The following is a 12762-nucleotide window of genomic DNA, read 5'->3' on the forward strand; positions in this document are numbered from 1 at the left end:
AAAGGAGATCCAGGTAAGGATTTTTTTCTCAGGACAAGAGGAGGATGGACACTGTCTCCCATTTCACCAGTGAGGTGGAGGTCAGGCTTAGAGTTCCTGCTCTGTCTTATGAGTAAGAGGTTTCTCTGTAAAATTAATGTATCAGTATACGTCCTCCTTTAGAAATCTCCTCTTGAAGTATAAAATAAATCCTGTTACACAGGCAGAAGTTTATTTCCATGAAATCCAGTCTTCAAAACTCTACAATGACACAATTGTTTGTGCTCTGGCCTGCAGAAACTCAGAGGATCTCATTTTTCCAGGAAAAAAAAAAACCCAACAAAACTTGAAAACCACAAACCACTTAAAAAACTCAAGTTCTTCAGCTTTTAACCTTCAAATCCATGCAGCAACAGAAGCAAGTCAAGGACCTAAGTGCAAGAGAGCTGGAATGTTTCCCCCCCCTTGCCTCTATTTCAACCTCTTGGCTGGAAAACTTACCCTTGTACCAGTCCTGATCCCATGGGGTGCCCTGCCTGCCCCACTGCTTTCTGTCTTCAGAGAGAATAAACCAGACTACAGTTATAGAAGGAAAATTCTCATTTTACATCCTTTTCTACAAGTCACAATCCAGAGGAACCTCCAAAGAAGGCCTTTATTTCACGCCACTGAAAAGTTTGCATTTTCAATGACAGTTATTACAAATAAAGAAGGAAATGCTCACTTATCAAAATGTCCATCAAAAAGCAGTATGTCAGAGACCAAGTCTTCTTGCATCCTTTTCTCTCACAGCATATAGGAAATATAAACAAGCCATACAAATACTTTACATGCACAGTATCCTTTCTTTTTACATTCACTTGGTCAATTTACAAATAATCCCTGTAGGCAGATAGTTAAAAATATCATACAACCACATGAGTACAAGCTTCACTTTATCCCTCAACTTTCTTATGGAGATGTAGAAATTCTCCATGGCACAATAGAAATGTATATATGTCTATAATCACACTGTCCAGTTCATCTAAATATAATAAAAGCATTTAAATGCACTGTTCTGGTTAGAATAAAATGACAATTTATGAATCACGAGGGACAAAAAGTTGGATAAAAGTAAAACTGTACATAAAAATTACAATCAGATTTTAAGAAGATTCATTAAACAAACCCCAACCCAATGTTGTGCTCTTTCCATCATGAAATGTTTTTAGATTTATTACAGAGATTTCAGAGTAAATTGAAAATGTTTTTCCAGTTCCATGAATTTGTTCTTTTAAAATAAAAAAATCATTTTTAAAAACTTCTAAAAATCAAGTTCAAACACAAAGGGTAAAAAGCAGCTTTCAGAGCAAAGCAGTGGAGAAAATACTGGTTTTGAGACATTCAGAAAGCAACCTGGGTGCTTGAAAAGACTTTTAAAACTACTGCAAAATTAAGATAACAAAAGGTGGGACAAAAAATGTATTTACCTCATTCTTCAATATGAAACCATAAAAATCAGATATGCATATCTTTAGTTTTCCCATTCTTATCCTGTGTACCTGCAGTTGTTGATGTGAGCTCACTTTCAACCAGGTCCATTTTGCAGTTAAATTTGAAGACCACAAATTGTTTTTAAGGCAGTCAATTAATCACTCTCCTCACTGGAGTCAAAAATGTCACTGAGATGGAAAGCTTTTTTCTGCTTCTTGGCTGTTGAACTGTCAGAGCTAAGCTTTTTCTGTTTCCTTTTTTTTAAGTCTTCTTCAAATTCTGGCAGTTTCTTTTCAAAAAGATAATCAATAATTTCTTTGAAAAAAAGAGAGAAAAAAAAAAAAGAGGAGTCTTAATTGGATCTGTAGGAGAACTGGATGCCATGGGGAATTGGGATCTCCCAGACAGCAATTATTTTGTTAGTGTTAGCTAAAAAAAAAAAAATAAAATCTCACTATTTTGTAGTAATCACAGTGCCTGCAGGGTAGATCAGACACATGTACAAGCAAAGATTAACTCCAACAGCATAGCCAGAAAGAAAACTTATTTAAGAGGATGATAGAATCATAGAATCATAGAATCCTAGGGGTTGGAAGGGACCTCGAAAGATCATCTAGTCCAACCCCCCCTGCCAGAGCAGGGCCACCTAGAGTACATCACATAGGAACGTGTCCAAGCGGGTTTTGAATGTCTCCAGTGAAGGAGACTCCACGACCCCCCTGGGCAGCCTGTTCCAGGGCTCTGTCACCCTTACAGGAAAAAAATGTTTCTGGATATTCAACTTGAACCTCCTGTGCTCCAATTTACACCCATTACCCCTTGTCCTATCACTGGTCACCACTGAGAAAAGCCTAACTCCATCTCCCTGACACTCACCCCTTACATATTTGAAAACATTGATGAGGTCACCCCTCAGTCTCCTTTTCTCCAAACTAAAGAGACCCAGCTCCCTCAGCCTTTCCTCATAAGGGAGATGTTCCACTCCCTTCATCATCTTAGTAGCTCTGCGCTGGACTCTTTCAAGCACTTCCCTGTCCTTCTTGAACTGAGGGGCCCAGAACTGGACACAATACTCCAGGTGCGGCCTCACCAATGCAGAATAGAGGGGGAGGAGAACCTCTCTTGACCTACTAACCACACCCTTTCTAATGCACCCCAGGATGCCATTGGCCTTCTTGGCCACAAGGGCACATTGCTGGCTCATGGTCATCCTCTTGTCTACCAGGACCCCCAGGTCTCTTTCACCTACACTGCTCCCCAGCAGGTCAGCCCCCAACCTATACTGGGACATTGTGTTGTTCTTCCCCAAATGCAAGACTCTACACTTCCCCTTGTTGAACTTCATCATGTTTCTCCCTGCCCAACTCTCCAGCCTGTCTAAGTCTCTCTGAATGGCAGCACGGCCTTCCGGTGTGTCAGCCACTCCTCCCAGCTTAGTGTCATCAGCAAACTTGCTGAGGGTACTGCATGAGGATGCCATTGAAAGTAAACTTATTTTAAAAAGCATTTAGTAAAATAAGTGTAAGTCTTGATATTTTAGCCAACTTACTTCTGGGAAAGCTAACTAAGAAAGCATTGAACTGGAATATATATCCTCTTACATTCAAACAAAACCCTTCAGAAGTATATGGGATACTGACCAGAAAAAGTCTTTTTCTGCCAAAAAGGAACACAGGTGACTTTCAGCTTGTAAAATTTTGCTTGAACATACTCCCTGGGGACATCTCTGAAAAGAGAACAGTTCACAGAATTAGTAGTGCAAGGAACCACTACAAGTTTAGTCACTGCTGAGTTATCCATTCATGAGAGTGCCAAACAATGTCAAAGCTTTAGGTAGAAAGGGTGGATTCAAATCCTAATCAGAAGTTTTCTCTACGTGTTGATTAACACTTGAAAAAGCCTTTTACCTAAGGATGTAGCACAGGCTACATAACAGGGTTAGTACCCAAAGTGTGCTGGGAATACAACAAGAGTTTCCTGCAGCAGTTAAAATCAAATTTCAGAGATTTTAGGCATGGTTTATTGCTCAGTGCTATGCAGGGTTATAAAACTCTACATTACCAAACTAAATGGCTTTATCTGCAGAAATCCAAGAACTCTGATGCCTTTCTTGAGTTCTTAAGACTCCGCTTCAAATATCATTTGAAGATAAAAAGATGAAGGAAAAAAAAAGTTTACCCAATAGTGTTACTGAGTTCTTCCCAGTTTACTTCATTAGCATCCTCCACTCCCATTTCATACAATCTGTGAATACAATACAGAAGCAGTTTGCAGGCAGAATCCACGAAATCATTCAGTAATGCTCAGAGCTCTCCCTCAGCCAAAACTCACAGGACATTTTATCCCAAGAACAAGTGGTTGCAAAATCTGTAGGAAACCACAGGCATGTTCTTACCCACAGACTTTTATAAACACAACTCAGAAGAGAAAGAGATACAAGAGCATTCCAGTACCTCTGAACTTTACCTTTTAATAAGATTGATCTTGGCTTGTAGTGCTTTTGTCCCCCTGTATAACTGCTGCCCTTTGGTCATCTTGTTTCTCAAAATTGTATTCCTTTGGAAATACCAAAAAAGAGATTTCTATCATTCCAAGCATCAAAAAGAAGAGTCTTCCAGGTGCTACTTCTGCCACAGAGAAGCAGCAATAAGGTCTCACTGTCACAGCAAGAAGATGACTTAATACAGTGAGCAAAGAGTTATTTATTTGTCTCAGACACATCTGAAACACCTGATGAGTACTCTGCAATCCACTTGTTACCTCTTTCACCAAACAATCATTGTGGCACAAACACTTCTGCAAACTGGAGTTAAATACTCCCCAGAACATGTTTTACCATCTCAATTTAGTGCAGCTCAGCATAGGAACCTTACCATTTCTGTTTACATTGCCTCCAGTATCGAGTTCCCACTTTAGCTTCAATCTCAGTCCATGGAAACTTCTGGAACAGCTTCTCACGGTCAATCAAGAGATCTCTGCTGGATTTTCCTGATGATGTAAGGGGATTTGTATCTTCCAGTCTTTTCCTGATCACCTCCTCCATTGCATTCATTAACTTCTGAATCTCCTCCTTTGACCAAGGACCATAATTAATGGCTGCAATTAAAAAATAAGGTTAAGTATAGTATATACATGGGTATATATATATATAAGTATAATGTAAAGTGTAATTATATGTATAATGTATCATTAAAGATTAGGGGGAAAAGAGGAAAAGGGAAAATTGCACTGTTGTTATTTACAGGCCCAGCTTTTAACATGCTTCTCAAAAACTCTTCCACATGCCAGATTGGAGAGAAGAGTTCAGGCTTATACCTAAAGGACAGCACTGACTCCTGGGTTCCATCTTCTAAAACCTGGTTGCCAAATTCCTCCTGCCCTCCCCCCAAAACATCTATTTAGATGCCAGTTCCATTTAATAAAGACTTGCATTGGTTCCACTTCTTGTCCCTTTTCTACCAAGGACTGTTCTTACCTCTTCCATGTGAAAATGCAATCAGTGGTCTGGAAAAAAGAACCTCCACCACAAGTTAGTTTTGCAAAAAAAGAAAAAAAATCCACTCCAAGGATTTTTTCCTACAGTTTAGGGCACACACAACACACAGATAAAGTAACTTGCATTCCACAGAATGAATTGTTTTCCTGAAGATTACATACCTGACTTGATTTCAGAGTATTTCATAGCAACTGAGAGGTTAGAACGGGACATCATCCCAGCAATCTTCTTCCAATCATTGCCATACAGAGCATGATACTTCTTTAACTTTTCTTTTTCTTCCCTACTGTACCTGGTTGAGTAAATGGGCAGAGCTGTGAAGTCCAACCATTCCAGTATTTGTAATCTTTACACTCCATGTCACTCAGCAGTACCATTTCAAGCAATGTTTTAGAGCAGAGGTATTGATAAAGCCCCTCAGAAAAATGAGCTGTCTGATCAGTCACAGCAACAGGCACAAATGGGAGAGATTGTACCAACTGAAATCCATTTCTCACATACAAACAAACACCAGAGACTGGCATTAGCATTCAGAAACTCTTTCATATTATTTCCTTACCTCCCTTTATAATTATTTGGGTCAAACATCTTCCTTGCTCTATAATATATCAGCCTCCAGGGTCGTGGTATCCCCTCAGCTAGGAGGAAAATGATTCATTATTTAGAAACATTTCTTCCACTGGTGAGGCCACTTTAAAAAAGGCCAAAACAAACCCAAAACCCAACAGCATACATTTTTACAACCATGCTGTCAATGATACACTCTCTCCATTCATAAAATGTACTCTACAACATCACAGTAACTGCACAGGAATTAATCTGAACAGAAACCTCTCAGGATCTTAAAAAAATGGAATTATTATCACTGTGGTAAGACTGTGAATGCTGACAGCTGGTAAATAACTGTGTGGGACATTGGATCAAGATGATATTTTAGTCTCTAAATGCTTCATACCCAAGATAATAAAAAGGTTGTGCCGTACAGGTTATCAGCTACATGCTCTCAGTGTGTCCTGTCCTGTCCCTTCCATGTCCTTCCATGTCCTTCCATGTCCTTCCATGTCCCCACAACGTTAGTGCTTCTCAGTAAAAAAATATTCTAGAAAATACACTGTGATACCAACAGGTTGTGGAACACAACACTCAACTTGAAAGAGAACTTAAGAACTTACAAATTTTTTCACAGAACAGATGCTCTGCTTTCAAGCGACTGATGGTTCCTTTTTCTTCAGGATACCTCGAGGTGAAGAGGAGTTTTTCAGCACTGTCTATCCCAGTAATTGCCAAGAACTCCTCAACATTTTTCCGGATTTGATTGTTTTCCTTCTGGGAAAATCTGCCAAACTTGACAGCAATACCTAAAATATACAGAAGTTTTATTAAAACAAACAAAAAAAAGAAGGCAGTCTCTGGACTGTGACACTTCAGCTTTCAGCAGAAGTTTAAGGTAAGATCAGTTGAGTCTAAAGGCAAAAAAAGAAAACTGAAATAAGTCAAAACAAGAGCTGGGAGCAAGGAATTTGTGCATAAGCTTTGGGCTGCAAACGCTCTGGGAAGCAGATGCTACAAAGCAGAGAAACAGAAAATTACAGGCACTGGAATGGAGTGAGCCCCACACGACAGAGAACCAAACACCAGCACAGCCACAGACTCTTTCCTCACTGCAACAACAGTTTGAGAGCTCACCTTGTCTTTTGAATTGTTTAAACCTTGTTAAGTCTCTTCCAGCCATCTTCCTGATTGAACTGTCTGCTATATTCCTCACATGAGGAATAAACTCTTCCAACTCTTGTTTTGCAGTGTCCAAATCCACAGCTGAAGACACAGTGGAGTTCAGGGTCTCTTCATTATCCAGATTAAGCTCATCAGAGGCTGCCATTTCAGTAAAGGAATTATTCCTGTCCTTCTTTCTTGATGCCTTCTTTCTTGATGCCCAGGGGCCTGGTGTCCTGATATTAGAAAAAAGATTAAGATAAAATACACTGCTAGAGCTCCAAAGCAGAGACTTTATCAGTATCTCTACCATTAAGGGAACAAACATGGTCACTGAATAAAGAATAAGGAATGTTTTGCAAATCCACCTCCTCCTATTTTTATAAAATAACACACAAACCAGACTGAAATAAAGACTGGGACCCAAATAATGTGACTGAAACACATCTGGTGGTGGAAAAAAAAATAAACAAAAGCTCAACTTACATTGTCTCAGACTCTGAAGAGCTTTCTTCTATGACAAAAACCCTGCTTTTCTTTTTTTTTCTGGCACACCCTGGAGCTTTCCTTTGGGATGCTTTAGTGCCCTTGGAAAAATGTGCAGACAAATCCCTGGGATCTTCCCTCCAGCCAGGAGAGGAGTCACTGGCAGCATCTTCATCCAGTGGCTGCAGCATGGACACAGCTCCCTCCCTGGTAGGTGATGGCAAGGGGGTGTCTGCCTCCTGCCTGTGCTGCTCTGGGGGTGTCAGGGGCTCCTCCTGCACAGCTGGGGTCCTGCTGCCTCTTTTCTTCTTTGCCTTCTTTTTTGGCCTTTTACACTCATTTTTATCCCCTGTGTCTGAGGCTGCCAGCTCACCCTCCTCATCCTCTCCTGATACCTTATGTTTTCTTTTCTTCTTACTGGTTTGTTTTGGCTCTGGGTGAGCAGCAGTGCTCTCTGGGCAGCTGTCAGAGCTTTGCTGCTTCCATGGGTCACCACTCCTCTCCCTCTCATCCTCTGGGCTCTCGCTGTGCTTCAGCTTCTTTTTTTTCTTTTTTTTCTTTTTCTTCTGGGAAGCAGCTCCTTCAGTGACCTCACTGCTATTGTTTTCCCCTCCTAGACAGGAATTATCTAACAAGAAGTGCTGCTCCTGCCTCTGGCTTTTGTGTTTTTTCTTCTTTTTACGTCTTTCACCTCTCTGTGCTGCTTCAAACAGCAGTGGAGAAGCTGGGCCCAGCTCTGTGGTTTCTGCCCTTCCCCTTTCACCATTTTCACATTCCTGGTTGTATTCTCTTTGCTTTCTCTTCTTCCTTTTCTTGAGGAAATGGAAACCTTGAGCTTGTAAATCATCTGCAGTTGATTCTCCTTTCATGTTTTTTCTTACCTTAAACGAAACACAGGAGTTTTATTCAAGTGCTGCAATCCAGGTACCATTACACAGAAAAGAAATAAATAAACCCCCCACAAAAACCACAGCATCAGAGAATGGCAGGGGCAGGAAGGGACCTCTGGGGCTCATCTAGTCCAACCCCAACTACACAACTACTCAGTATTTCATTAGAGCAGACAATAACAGCACTTACTTTTTAATACAGCTAATGTTGGAAGGTGACTGTGAAAGAGTGGCCCCCTCTTCATCAAACAGATGTGCATCCCAGCTGTGTTCAGCCTTTCAGTTGCCTTCCTGTAACAAAGATAACACTTCAGTAATCACACCTTTACCTGGCTTTTGAACACCCGTGCAATGGCAGACTGCTGGATTCAACTCCATCTTCTGCAGGAAAAAGCAACAAGACAAAAGTAATTAAGAAATATTCAACTATCCCATGCTAAAGACAAGTTTTCTAATTAGAAACTTCTGATTGGCTTTGCCCAGGCCCAGCCAGGACCTGCCAGCTCCCATGAACTCTGTAACCTGAATTAATCTGTTCCTCAGGGATAGTTACAGCAGGAAGGACTTTTTTTTTTTTTTTAAGCACATTTTCTACAGCCAGCACATGAAAACCACCTGAGAAACAACATCCTGTCACCTCAAAAGCACAAGACCTTGAATGTCCCATGCCCAACACTCTCTGGCACCCACCTCTACCAGGCAGCACCTGGGGACAGTCCCGAACCGCCCAGCACCCACAGCCAGCCCGAGGGCCACAAACCCCAGAGCAGGCCATGGGGCAGAGCCCCGCGGCTCCCTCTCCCCCGCAGCTCATCCCCGCCCCCCGTTACCCTCCGCCTCCCTCCCAGGGCGGCACCCAGAGCAACCCCGAGGCCTCTGGGGAGCAGCGGGCTGGGCCGAGCCGGGGGAAACCGCAGCCCCCTCGGCAACCTGGGGCCGTCCCCGCCGGGTTCTCCCCGGCCCACCTCCGACCGGGCCCCCCCAGGCTGCCGGGGTCCCCCCAGGGTTCCGCCGCTCCCTGAGGGACCCGCAGCCCCGCACCTCCTCCCGCACCTCCACGCCGCGCTGCGCTCCTCCGGCGGCAACACTGTCCCCCCCGGCAACCCGCTACCGGCCTCTGCGTTCCTCCTCAGCGGAAGCGGCTCCAGCCGGAGCCACCAACGCGGCGGACCAACGGCGTGAGGGGCGGTTGCTAGGAGACGGGGCGCCGCCATCACCCCCACCCCTGCCCAAAGCGGATCCGCAGCCCCCCGGACCGACCCTCCCGGTCCCCTCGGCGGCACAGCGAGCACACGGGCAGAGCGACGCCGCCCCCTCACCCCCAAGCGCCGGCTCTTCCCTCGTGGTGCAGCCAGGACGGCGACATGGCGGGCGACAGCACGGCCCCCCCGCGGCGGCCGCTGTGCTTGGCCGAGGTGGAGCCGGGCACCGAGAACGAGCGGCTGGGGGTGGCCCGGGACAGCATGTTGCGCAACCCGCTCATCCTCAAGGTGAGCCCCGGCGACACCGGTCCGTTCCTGCCCTCCCCCCGCTCCCCATCCCAGGGCCCCCCGAGGGACGGGGCCGTCCCGGTCCCCCCGGGCAGCACCCGCAGTCACACAGGGGATGAATTCCCCGTTAAAACGCCTGGAGAGCCACAGCGGTTGAAAAACAAGTTGCTCTCCCCCGCCCCGTTAGTTGTTGTAAAAAGAAGGGGAAAAAACGTTTCCTCGCTACTCCTTTGTGTTTTATCACCGTTCCATGCCCGGTGCCCCGGCACGGCGAGGGGCTGCTCGGGGATGTCCTGGGGCTGCTCTCTGCCACCCCTACAGCAAGAGAGGTCCTGGGGGGTGACAAACTGCCCGCTTAAAGGAGGATTTTAGATGGGCTGCGAAGGTTCCGATCACTTCACAGAACTCCTGACACTTCTCACTTTGCCAATCCCATTTGTGTTCCCGTCCTGCGAAGAAGCTGAGCTCCGGGGGGAGGTGGGGGGCGGCTCTGGAAAGCTTCAGGCTTCAGGCCCCCTGCCAAACAACATCCCCAAACACAGAAAGTGAAGCTTTAGACCCCCAACTTCCCTGGAGTCCCCCGGGGCAGCACCCGAAGTGCAGCTCCCGTCCCCTGGGTGGCACTCACAGAGCAGCTCCCTCTCCCAACCTTCCCTGTCCCCATCCCAGGGGGACACACACAGACCCCCCCTCCCCGGGATCGTTGTTCTGAGGGTGCAGAGGGAGAGGAACAGCGGGTCCCTCCCCGCCCTGGGCCGGCTGCACTTTTCCTCTTCTCCTGGTGAGGGCAGCCGGTTCTGCTCAAAACTCTGGGGTTCCATTCAGACAGCAGCAGCAGGCTCGGGAGTCAGCCCTAAATTTTTTTTTTTAATTTGGAATACGACCGAAAATTTGAGTCTTGCAACACTGTACAGATGTGTATATGTGTGCGTATGTCAAAACTTTATGAATCGATTTGGGAATTACATTAGGAAGGCAAAGGGGAAAAGTTGATATTTGTGCCATCACTCAAAAGCAGCTTTACTTTTTCAAATCCTAAACTTCTGCTTGGTTTCTTTTCTCTGGATCCGGTAAGTTTGGTAGGAGTGGAGGTATTTTTGCTTAGAAGTGGAATCTGAGTGAGGTTTCCTCTCCACCTGCCTCTCACCAGTATGGGCAGAGGCAGACAGGGTAAATCCCCCTGGGATGGAAGCAGCCTTCCCCCATCCCTCCAAATTGTTTCTGCCTTTCTTTAAAAAAAAATGTTATAGAAAATAGATTTTTTAGGGGATGCATAAATATGAGTCTGAAGAACAGGCAGTTCTGTGGTGACTGAAGTATCATTTCAGGCATTGGATTGATCCTACTTATTTTCACATTGCATTTACACTCCTTAAATTAAAATAAGTATAAACCACCTGTCAGCACCATAAATCCCAGGTCTGTGATGGTAACACAGGGGTGATCCTACAAAGAGCAGCTCCTCTCCTGCAGCGTGTATATTGCAGGTAAATCATGGGTGGTCATTAGGATTATGTTGATTTAAGTGGCAGTTTTTGCCTCTCTGGATGGGGGATTTGGCCAAGAGCTCACTTGATGTCTTCCCCCCTCTTGGGTCCAACAGTTTACTCAGCCTCAGCATTTGAGTTTGAGTTTTTTCCTTATCTTAACTCTTGCAGTTATCCTGGCAGTGGGATTTTTGAGCATTTCTGAGTCATGGGATATTTTAATAAGACTTAAACTGGATTTTGGCTGTCTCACTTAGTGAAACTAAAATTTGAGCAAGTTTTCAGGAAAGTAGTGTTCAGTCTTAGTGTTCTGGATAATTATTCTCTCAGGGCTTGCTTGCAGGAGGTTTCTCCCTCACTGCCAGCCAGCTGGTAGGGATGTAAAGAGATCTGCACCCACCTGATGCAATCTTTAGCATGATGTAACTGAGCTACAGGATGCTTTTACTCTTGGAGTAAGCAGTAATTTTACCCCATGGTAATTTGTTGTCAAGTGTCTTCAGTAAACTGCTGACCCCCTGCCAACCACCTCCCCACATTTTCCTGGTGCCCATGGAATGCTGAATGTTCCAGGGTGTCCTTGGCTTCCAGGAGGTGACAGGGACAGGTGGCACTTGGCCAGTCCCACTCACAGCAGCAGCAGCCCTCAGCCACATCTCCCCTCCATGCTTCCAGCTGCAGCCTGGGATCTCTTCCCCTCCAGGAGAGCCTTGGGGACCTGGAATTTTGGGGAGATCTGCTGCAGGGGATGCCCAGCAGCCCCCACCTCCCGTGCTGTGCAGTGCCACCTGAAAACACCAGAATAGTTCAGAGGAAAGGGACAAAAGGGTTTGAGGTACAAGTGCTGCTGGGACAAGTGCTTCTTGCAGCCGTGGGAGGGCACCAAGGAATGCTCAGCTCCAACAGGGACAGCAAAGAACCAGGAACCTGAGGCCCAGTACTGAGGGATGGGGCTCTTAGTCCTTGGTAGTCCTCCAAGTAGCTCTCAGTCCCCAAAAAGCACAGACCTACTGTGACAGACCTGCTCACACAGGACAGACCTAACAAGAGGAGCCCCTGCTTTCTCTCTTCTAAAAAAAGGCATCTCACATCCAAAAGGAAAGCACTGCACAGGCAGCTGCTGTGTTTCTGACTCCATCTCCTGTCTCAGCTCTGCCCAGCCTCATCCTGCTCCCAGGATGTGTCTGCACACTCTGGCTGTTGCAGAGTAAAAGCATCACCTTTTCATATAAAGATTTCCAGGGGATGAATGCTGCAGTTTTTGCTGGTAGAATGCATGATGAGCTTTAATGAATCAAAGAATTAATTTAGTTTATCAATAGATATTTGCTGGCAGCATAAAACTGAGGAAAGTATTTAATCTACTGATGCCAGGAAAAAATCTGAGCAAAGCATTTTTGGTTTGTTTGTTTTTACCAGTAAAAGCCTGAGCCAAGCACTTTCCTCAGCAGAAACTTACTGAGAACAACTGTGTTACAAAAATCAGCCAGCTCAGAGCAGGAACCAAGACTTCTCCACACTTAACCCCCAGCACGCCTGAAGAAGTGGCTCACACCAGTTGGGTTACAGTTAGATGAACATCTTCTGGATAATAGGCCATAATTAACTCAACATATCACTGCCAAAATCTTTGTGTCACCAGCCTGGCATGGGACATATCCCTGGTGTGCAAAGGTAAAGAGAAACTCACAGCTGCCTGACCCCCATGCCAAAGCAGCCCCTTACCTGGCCAAGTGAGGCCAAGGGAC

General features: G+C 45.2%; 2 protein-coding genes across 4 annotated transcripts in view; one reads left to right on the forward strand and one right to left on the reverse strand.

Moving 5' to 3' along the window:
• Positions 1-620: 620 nt before the first annotated feature.
• TTF1 (transcription termination factor 1) lies at positions 621-9120 on the reverse strand. Of its 3 annotated transcripts, none has more exons than XM_030461072.1 (12): positions 9091-9120; positions 8228-8328; positions 7148-8028; positions 6635-6897; positions 6121-6306; positions 5508-5586; positions 5110-5240; positions 4326-4548; positions 3919-4008; positions 3631-3696; positions 3093-3178; positions 621-1767 (listed from the first exon to the last, which is right to left on the reverse strand). In XM_030461072.1, the coding sequence occupies exons 3-12, from the start codon at positions 8014-8016 to the stop codon at positions 1607-1609; spliced, it is 2154 nt and encodes a 717-aa protein (XP_030316932.1). In that variant the 5' UTR covers positions 8017-8028; positions 8228-8328; positions 9091-9120; the 3' UTR covers positions 621-1606. The 3 variants fall into 3 exon arrangements, with proteins under 3 accessions (XP_030316932.1, XP_030316934.1, XP_030316933.1); XM_030461074.1 differs by having other exon boundaries at positions 9079-9120; XM_030461073.1 differs by lacking the exon at positions 9091-9120 and adding an exon at positions 9003-9082.
• A 140-nt stretch (positions 9121-9260) lies between these two features.
• The window catches only part of CFAP77 (cilia and flagella associated protein 77), a 56312-nt gene continuing 52810 nt past the window's right edge, over positions 9261-12762 (forward strand). Inside the window, exon 1 of the mRNA XM_030461392.1 lies at positions 9261-9527. Within this exon, the coding sequence (XP_030317252.1) occupies positions 9402-9527 (126 nt within the window). The 5' untranslated portion in view covers positions 9261-9401. The remainder of the gene's footprint in view (positions 9528-12762) is intronic.

Source organism: Calypte anna, chromosome 17, assembly GCF_003957555.1.
Source record: "Calypte anna isolate BGI_N300 chromosome 17, bCalAnn1_v1.p, whole genome shotgun sequence".
Lineage (NCBI taxonomy): Eukaryota > Metazoa > Chordata > Aves > Apodiformes > Trochilidae > Calypte > Calypte anna.